Here is a 9,554-nt window from a genome sequence, read left to right as displayed (position 1 = left end):
TCTTCAACTTGATAGTGAGTTTTGGAGTTTGAAAAATATATATATTATATTGAAAGAAACAAAGATGATGGATATGATGAGATAAAAGCCCTACTCATACAATTAAAATAATAGCTCATGTAAGTGGTGCCAGTGACTTGAGATTCTTTTCAGTGGCAGATTTATCATTAATGATTGAAAGAGAGGGGGAAAAAAAAGGTCAATTTACTGGCTGGATTACACATAGCTTTAAGGTGCTCCTAAACACAGAAACTGTGGCATAACTATCAGGATTTTACAGTCAGAATAAGGCAGACAGAAGTGAACAAACAAATTTGCCTCAAATTAACCAGTAGGTGTCACTATTTAAATGCATTGGCAACACTTTTCCTACAGAGTTCTGTGTTAAGTCCAATAGAAAAAAAAATTTGAGTAACTTAAAATATGCTTATAAATCCACACTCATATTTATAGTTCAACTTAGTGTCTTAATTTCTTATTGTTAAAATAATCATTGGAAAATCATTCTAAACGGTGGTATATCCACAAATGGCTCAAATTTAAATTCAAAATATTTTAAGAATTTTTAAAAATAAAGAGTTGAATATAACAGGTCTACTTCTCAAGGAAAGGTAAAAATTCTGCTATATTTTAGGCAGGGTTTGCATTTTTAAGAACTATTGATATTCTCTAGCTCTATCTATGTGATTTTGAGTGAAAGAAAACATTATCCTTTAAATTTATTAAGCAAAATTGTGTGTAATCGTACCTACCACGGAGGTACAATGGGTCTTGGGTGTATGATATTGTCTGTCAAAGGAGGCTACAAGTGTAAAAGTGTTTTGGAAAACTGCAAAGTGGTCTACACATGCAAGGTAAGAGTTCTTCCTACGTGCAAAGTGTATTTCTACTGTACTTCCCACAAAAGATGGCTTCAGAAAAGGGAAGGGAACTCAGTTACAAAACACCCACTTTTGTGAGAAGAATATTACACCCTCACAACTGTTTTGTGGAGGTAAATATTATTTTCCTATTTGCAAATTAAGAAAGAAGGCTGATAACCTGGGAAACTTGATAAGTGTGTCTGACCCCAAAGCCTGGGTTTTTCCTACTGAGTCACCTTGTAATATATACTTCATAAACTGAATCATATTCTTCACGTTTGCTGCACTAAATTGAAATTCACTTACAGAATCCTGCTAGTCAGAGGAAATTAATGATAGAACATTTTATAAAGAAGGATATAGTAAAGCAAAAGATTCCCTCTAAATTGGCATGTGAAGATGGCAGTTAAATAGGCCACATATATTGATCAATCAAAAAGTTGTGATTCAGTGCCCCAGGATCCATCTGATAGATTCTCTTGTTTCCAGAGCAGCAGCTTTCAGACGTCATTTCACCCCTTTTTCTGGCATCTCAGTGATCTGTGTGTCAGAATTTTAACAAGCACAGGAAGAATACTAGCTGGTCTTTTACCATCTCTGCTATAGCACAGTAGCTGGTTATTACTGACTAGAAGCTTGATTTACAATATAGCTTTAAAGGAACAAAGTAAAAATCTGTACTACTCTGCCTATTCTCGGAAGTATTATTCCATATTTGCACTTGAACATATTAATGCAAACAAATTAGCAAGAGCCCCTGAGTTCAGACTGGAAAGGCCTCAAGTCAATATTGTTCCTTCCCTTTGCTCAGCTTTTAAGGAAGAAGAGTGACATAGACTGAGCTCAGTCTAACTGGCTGTTGACTGAATCAAACAATTTTTCCCTAAAAAATATTTTCTGCCAATTCAACACGCGCCCCTGTCCTGAGCATATATAGACTGACTGAGTGTCTACATCAATAGATAGAGATACTTCCAAATGCAACACTAGTCAGGTTGCTTCTTGTTTCGGATCCTTCAGTGGACTCCAGGCACCAAACTTAGCATGGTTTCAAGATGTTTTCCCCCACCTGTATCCCTCTCCCTCTCTTCCCAGCCTCTTCCTGAACCTACTCCTCTTCCTTCAGTTTTCAGCTGAAGCTGACGCTCTGGGAAAGAGTTAGGACTTTCAGAACTGCTCCTTTAGCACCTTGGGCATAATTTATATTTTCTCAGTATAAGTGTGGTTTATTAAAATCTCTGTCACTATCTAAGCTCCTTGAAGGAGAGGCTGGCTTATTTATCTGCACATCTCAAATGTCTAACAGTGACTGGCTCATAGCCAGTTCTCAGTGCTGGCAGGATGTTTATTTCTAAACTGTTTAGACACTCTTTCTTTTCCTCTTCCCTTCTTCTTGAACAATTCAATTCTAAGTCCGTTAGATGGGCCCAAGCAAGGTAGATGTTACACTGGGGTAGGGGAATTACAAATATGGATAGAAAAATGGGAACAAAATTTATAGTGTTGGATCAGAATTAGAGTATTGGTATGAACTCCTAAATCTAAGTAGATATATAGACAGATAAATATAGGTATGTACACATACACACACACACACACACACACACTCCCTAACTCTCTCCACTGAGAGGATGTGGGACTAGTAACACATCAAAACCAATGAGCACACCTAGTACTGAGATCTTGGTTTCTAACTACCATTCTCCACTAAAGGAAACTGGGATTCTTTTCAGAATGTCTGACTCTACATTGTTTGGATCAGGAGGAATACAAGGCAAGCATGGAATATCTTGGACTAGGAAGTAAGGAAGTGCTAAAAAATGATGAAGACGTGTCAAAACTCAGCTTGAATAGCCTCCCACTGACCAAATCTGGGACACTTTCAGCATCAAAAGTAATAATTATAAAATGGATTGTAACCATTAATTAAAATAGGACACTATGGGTACATACTTGCATAACTTATTCCATAATAATTGAATAAAATGGAAAGTTTGGTGAGTAATGGGATATTTACATAGCTTCAAAGCACTTCCCCTCAAAATACATATTAATCACAAAGGGTTAACTATAGTGGAGAAAACTGGCAGAAAAGTCTTATCAAATGAATTAAGATCAGTTACAGGACAGACCAAAATCATGCTGCCTGAGAGACTGCAGTGCAAATACAGCATCACTTCCAGGATAGCCCCACTTTATTTATAAGCATAACTTGAATCTAATCACGAGAAAACAGTGGACAAACCCAAATTGACAAAGGGATGCTCTACAAAATGACAAGCCTATTTTCTTCAGAAGTTTCAAGATCGTGAAAGTCAGGAGGGACTGAGGAATCTTTCCAGACTGCAGAAGCCTAAGGCCACGTGACAGGTAAATACAATGCATTATTCTGAACAGGAGGCTTTTACTTTAAAGGACGCTGTTGATTAAATGGAGCCTGAGGATTAGATGGCAGTAAATTATCAACGTTGATTTCCTGATTTTAACGGTTGTACTGGAGCATCTGTTTGGTATACTGCTCTCAAATAATCTGAAGAAAAAAAATTCTTTCCACTGTAGTTGCAACTTCGCCTCCCCCCCCCCGCCTCCCCCGCCCCGATTTTAGATTACCTTCACTTTTTTTAAAGTAATAAAAAAAAACCCCAAAACCTAGACCGTGCCATTCGTATTTTAAAATTCTTAGCCGATTACCAATGAGTCCATTTTGTAGCTATGATGAGTAAGTACTGTCTCCGCCTTCATGAATTTAACGGAAGAACTGTGTGCACACAATTAATTTTGGCGAAAAAACAGGAAAAGGTAGAGATGCATTTCTTACTTTCCTGCACAGGCACTTTTCTAACTACGCTGCTTTATCACAAGCGCCCTTCCTGCCCAGCTGGCTGCCTCCCTGCAAGCGAGGAAGCTGAGCCCCGCAGCGCCCGCTGCCGCCCGAGTCCAGACCCCACCTGAGCCCCGCGAAGCCGCTGACCGGGTGCGACGCTCACCCCGCCCCCCACCCCCCCCAACTCCACATCCCACCCGCACACACACATCCCCTGCCCGGCCCCCTCCCCGGCCCGGGGACAGCGCCCGCGGCCCACGCCCAGCCACCTCGCTGAGTCGCCTCTGGCCTGTGGGAAGCGGAGCCGCGTGTTGTGGGGCTTGCCCCTCTCTCAGCCAGGAGACAGAATTCCTGCGTCCCAGGCGTGATGGGCTCGGTGAAATTTATATTTAAAAAGTTAAAAAATTTTTTGAATGGGAAAAACTAGCTACCAGGAGTGGGGTTCGAACCCACGCGGACATATGTCCATTGGATCTTAAGTCCAACGCCTTAACCACTCGGCCATCCTGGTGCAGGCGCACGACTTGTCGTTCGCTCTTCCTACAAGGCCTACTCCACCGTCTGCTTTGCGCCCCCCCTCCCTCAGGAATGCCAGGGGGCCTTCGCCGCCGCTCCCTTCGTTTTCCCAGCCCGAGCTGGAGCTGCGTGCCAGCCGGAGCCTCCTTTTTCCGCCGCCGCAGCTCACTGTTGCCCCTGGCCCGCCGCGGCCGCCAGGGCAACTGCAGCCGAGCTTGGCGCGCTTTCGGCGGCGGCGGCGGCAGTCGGCTGGCTCAGGCGGAACTCGGGCCCCGCCGCTCTGCTTTCGGTTTCGAGGGGCGCGGGCGCGGGAAACAAACACGCCAGCACACCTCTGGATTCCTGGGAGCACGTTTAGGAGGCGCCCGGGACGGGTGGCGGCGCTGGGACGCGGCCCAGAGAGTGGCGGTCGGTTTGTTGCTGTGGTTTGTTTTATCCCAGGTAGCATGAACTTCGAGGACTGGGTTGCGTGGGCGGCGGCAGGGCTCCCGGACCCGCGGGCCCGTGGGCCGCTTTTCTTCCCCGCAAGGCACACGGGCAGGGAGTGTTGTGGCAACCTGTGTCTGCATTGCGCCGCCGCGTGCGGGGAGCGCGGCACATTCGCCCTCCTGGCTGGCTGCGGACACGCTGCAGATGCGGATGCGGGGACCTCCTCTCTGTTCCCAGACCCGCCCATGCACCTAGATGTTCGTGTTCTCTTAACTGTTCTGCAATGCTCTCCTTCCTTCTTGTGCAAAAGAGATTTCAGTTCGTCCTTTCAGTTGACTTCCTTTTCCGGGGCTTTCACACCATTCTCCGCTACAGAGGACCTGGAGTCCACCACAGAGCCACGGCTTCTGTGTCCTGGGGCGTCAGGGAGCCTGGGGACTGCGCCACCGTTTGTTCAGACAGTGCAGGCGGCCGTCTTTGACCAAGAACTTCCTTCATCCCGGAGACTGTTCACATTCACGTCACCCTCTGGCTCCTCACCCACTGGGTCACGTTGTGAGAAACCCATTGCCCTGCCACCTCCAGGACGCCTGTGACTCCTGGGAACGTTGCCATGACCTGCGGAGACCTTCGCCCAGCCTGCTGCCCTGGTTTTCTGAGTTCCAGTCAATAACATGGACCGACCCTAAGAGAGCTCCCCAGGATAGTAAGGGGTGGCATTGCCGCCCTACCCACTTCGCCATATAACACAGTGAGGGATCAGTGGCCTGAGTCTACATTCTGGCATCAGTACTATCCCTCGGCTAAATTAGACCTGGCCCTGTCCTGCTGAGAGAAGAAGGAGGACTTGGACTCTTGCCAGGGTCTAGAGGCATTAATGTGGTGATGACACAGGATCACCACCCACTATTCACCATCTCCATCTAGGAGACTAAGTTCTGTCTTGTACCTTCGGAAGCGGGCCTCGAAATGGAGGAAATTCTCTAAACGGCAGGAGGGTGCTCAAAAGATGCTGGCAACTGCCAGGCATGACAAATATCCACTAGAATGTTAGGATAAAATGTGAAAAGCACTATGCAATGACATTTGTTATAACTGACAATATTAGCAAGCAAAAGACAGTTCTAAGACAGATTTTATAATGTTGAAATGGTTTCATGTTCAGGAAGTTGCATTTGACATACTGCTTATGGGGAAATGTTTCACTCGATTTAAACTACGAAGGTGAGTCAAAAATTATCCGCACTCTGGCTGTAGAATTTATAGAAGTTTTAATATAACCAGAGTGTGGATAATTTTTGACTAACCCTTGTATTTTTCAGTGTGTGTGTGTGTGTGTGTGTAAGCCATGATATTCTTTATGCATTCTATGGTGGCTTAAAAAATATGTCCATAACTACTTTGATACTCCTGTCTTCAAGAGGTGGAGCCTAATTCCCTTCTCCTTCAGTGTGGGCTGGGTCTTATTTCTAACGAGTAGAATAAAACAGAAGAGACAGTGTGCAACCTCGGAGACTAGCTCATCAAAAGGCACTGCTGCTGTCAGCTTGGTTTCTCTCTGTTGGATGATCCTTCTAGAGGAAACCAGCTGCCTTTTGAGAGGCCCAGGTGGTAAAGAGCAGCCGGCAAGGAACTGAGGTCTCAGCCCAGTCAAGTCTTCAGATGACTGTAGCCCTGGCCAACATCTTGACTGCAACCTCTTGAGAGACCCTGCATCAGAACCACCCAGCGAAACCCTGATTTCCTGACCCTCAGAAACTACATAAGATAAATATTTTGTGTGTAATTTTTATGCAGCTATAGGTAACTAATAGATATACTAGCCAAAGTTAGTTTCTCTAGCTTTAACAATGTATCCACAGGCATATATTTTGTTTCCATACATATACCCTAAAAAAAATAATCCTGCTGACACTTTTGCTAACACTGAACTTTCCTTCTTCCATTTGTTTTCAAACTCTTGAATGGAGTTGCCTGAACTTTCCAAGTCCACTCACTTACTTTCACTTTTCCCCAGAGTCTTCTGCTGTGTGGCTTCTACCCTTTTCTCTCTCTTTATCTTTTCAGAATGATAACGTATTTACTAAAACAGATTCCAGTTGCAAAAGCTCTGTGAAGTTCAAACAATATAGACATGAATAAAGTAGAATGCATAACCCCTTTCCTCAACCCAGTCATTCCAGTCATACTAAATCGGGACCCCTTGCCCCTTAAAGCTGTTAAGCCATTTTCTGTCTCTCTCCTCCTGCTTGTTTCTGCCCAACTCTCCTCCAAGGCCCAACATAAACCCTACCTTCCCACCACACATAGAATTGTAAAGTGAAATAAGTTACATTTACTTGCAAATATGAGTGTACAAAACATAGGGAACTTCAAATTAGACTTCAGAAGTATCCTTATCATTTTGCCTGATCTTGTTTATTATAATAAAAATTAAGGTATGTGATAACATTAGGATAACAGTAAGGTACGTGATAACAATATGTGATAACATTCTTTTTACTGAAAACAAAATTTTTACGTAATTTTCCAAGTTATAGAATTTAAATTTTTGGTCTCAAATCTCATGAAATGTGGAATACACATTGCCTATATATTAAGCAGTATATAAAGTAGTCTTTTTTGTCCATAATTAAGGGTTATTGTTTTGACAGCAGTGATTTTTTACTGATGAAACAAGGCAGCAAGATGTCATAATGTAAAGATATTATCTAGGCTGTGGAGTTGTTGCAAGGAAGAGAGGAGGGCACGCGAGGATGTTCACAGGTCTCAGGTGAGTCCCTGGGACAGCCACCAAGTGTGGGTTCTTAGCTTCATGTAGGAAAGAATTCAAGAGCAAGCCATAGTAAAGTAAAATAAGATTTATTTAGGAAGATACACATTCCGTAGGCAGACCGTGGGCCATCTTGGAAGGCAAGAGGCACCAGGGTATGTGGTTGTCAGTTTTTATAGGGATGGGTAATTTCAAAGGCTAATGAGTGGGAGGAATATTCCAGGTATTTGGGGGAAGGGGTGGGGATTTCCAGGAACTGAGCCACCACCCACTTTTTGACCTTTTATGGGTAGCTTTGGAACTGTCACAGCACCTGTGGGTGTGTCATTTAGCTTGCTGATGTATTGCAATGAGCTATACTGAGGCTCAAGGTCTAGTGGAAGTCAGTGGTCTGCCATCTTGAACCTAGTTGGTTCTAATCAGTTTATGTCGTGTCCTCGGGCTATATCATTCTTTTAAATGTTGTGGCCTGCCCCTTTCCTGTCTGAGAGTCAACAGATCTAGTTCAAATTCTGTTTTTTTCCAAGCTGTGTAGGTAATATACTTAACGTCTTCAAGTCTCAGTTTCCCCATCTGTAAAGTGGGAATAATAATACCTGCCTCAGAGAAATGTAAAGTATCTAGCGGGGTGCTTGGCTGGAGGTGGGCTCCTGTGATAATCAATGTTTGTTGCTTTTCCAACAGCCGTTCCCTGTTTGATTTCCTCCCTCTGCCCCAGGGGGTGAATTATTATTGGCCTTTTGCTGATAATTGGCCTGGGGTAGGGATAAGGGGGAGAGTGGGCCAGTGATCCAGTTCTGGCTAATGAGAGGTAAGGAAAATTGGCTGGGGCTTCTGAGAAAGATATTCTTTCAGAATTAAAAAAAAGGGAAATGAAAGCTTGTGCTATTCCTTCCCTTTTTCTTCCTGCCCTCAATGAGATGGTGTGAGGTGAAATTCTTGGAGCTGTGTTAGCATCCTGTGACTACAAGGAGACAAGCCTATGGGTAAGGAGCTAACACCCAAAGATGTCAGAAGAATATGTTTGAAAGTAACTTTGTGCTAAAAGACCTTTAGGAACCACAGCTAGCCAGAAACTACCTACCTCCAATCCACCTGAGATATGGGATAATTAACATGTCTTTAAATGTATGCCAGTGGTTCTCAAAGTGTCAGGATCACCTGGGAACTTGTTGGAAATGCAAATTCTCAGCCCCCACCCCAACATCCTGAATCTGTGTTTCAGAATTAGGTGATTATGAGGCATGCTCAGATTTTAATGGCCCTGTTTTCTCAGTAGGGTTTCTGCCAAAACCTTCCTGCGGGCTCAAACAGTCCATGCAGAATGGTCAAAGGGTTCTACAGTATTCCCCAGAGGTAGCTTCCTTGACTGATTCTCCATTATTGGCTTGATTTCTTGTTGTTTATCTTTTTCTGCTAAGTGAGCCTTTCTCCTGAGGGTGCACTTGCTGTCTTTCTGTATTTAAATAAATACACAGTTATTGTGTGGAACACTGAAGCTGCCTTCTCCTCAGGTGTGTCTTGTCTTTGACGGAATCTTCATTTTCACTTTCCCAGACATCTCTCACTTCCTAATCTCATTCTAACACCCTTTTATTTCAACATCAGATAAACACTTCAACTTCCAGGTTACTGTTAAGCCCCTTCTTTATCTCAATAATGAAGAAATATGGCCATATCATAGATTTTCAGAATATTATTGAGACAGGCTGGCATCTGGGACCTGGGATCCTTTGCTGCAGTGCTTGCACCAGGACAAACCTCTCCTTGAGTAACAGGATACAAAGAAACTATAAGGGACTAAAAGTAACTGTGTACATGTGCAGTTGGGACAAATTGTGAACGACAAGGTACGATAAGACCAAAAACCCAACTGCCACTTCTGAGGTGTCAGGAGCAAAAGCAGGGTACTGGACATGATCTCTGCACACAGCACCACCAAGGGGGTGGGCAGACCATTTAAATCACCCCTCCAACCCCAACGCATGGATCTGGTCCTACCCTCACCAGATTTAAGGGACAACCTCACCCCTCCTCAGGGAGCGAGAAAGGGAACGTATTACTCATTTTAGCCCAAGTCTCAGTAAAGCCTTGCCTGAATTTCTTGTCTGGCCCCTTACTAATTTCTATTTTTTTAATTAATTACTTT

General features: G+C 43.8%; 1 protein-coding gene and 1 non-coding gene across 2 annotated transcripts; one reads left to right on the top strand and one right to left on the bottom strand.

Moving 5' to 3' along the window:
- Positions 1-764: 764 nt before the first annotated feature.
- LOC130854891 (uncharacterized) lies at positions 765-8,771 on the top strand. The gene is made up of 5 exons (XM_057737759.1): positions 765-854; positions 2,626-2,757; positions 3,742-4,063; positions 4,168-6,410; positions 7,290-8,771. Exons 1-4 carry the CDS (start codon positions 765-767, stop codon positions 5,226-5,228), a joined length of 1,605 nt encoding a protein of 534 aa, XP_057593742.1. The 3' UTR covers positions 5,229-6,410; positions 7,290-8,771.
- On the bottom strand, positions 4,116-4,198 carry TRNAL-UAA (transfer RNA leucine (anticodon UAA)). Its single transcript has one exon. It is a non-coding gene; the product is annotated as a tRNA-Leu (tRNA).
- Positions 8,772-9,554: the final 783 nt, after the last annotated feature.

This window comes from Hippopotamus amphibius, chromosome 6 (assembly GCF_030028045.1).
Source record: "Hippopotamus amphibius kiboko isolate mHipAmp2 chromosome 6, mHipAmp2.hap2, whole genome shotgun sequence".
Taxonomy (NCBI): domain Eukaryota; kingdom Metazoa; phylum Chordata; class Mammalia; order Artiodactyla; family Hippopotamidae; genus Hippopotamus; species Hippopotamus amphibius.
The sequence above is the reverse complement of the archived record's forward strand: the minus strand, read 5'-3'. Positions and strand labels throughout refer to the sequence as shown.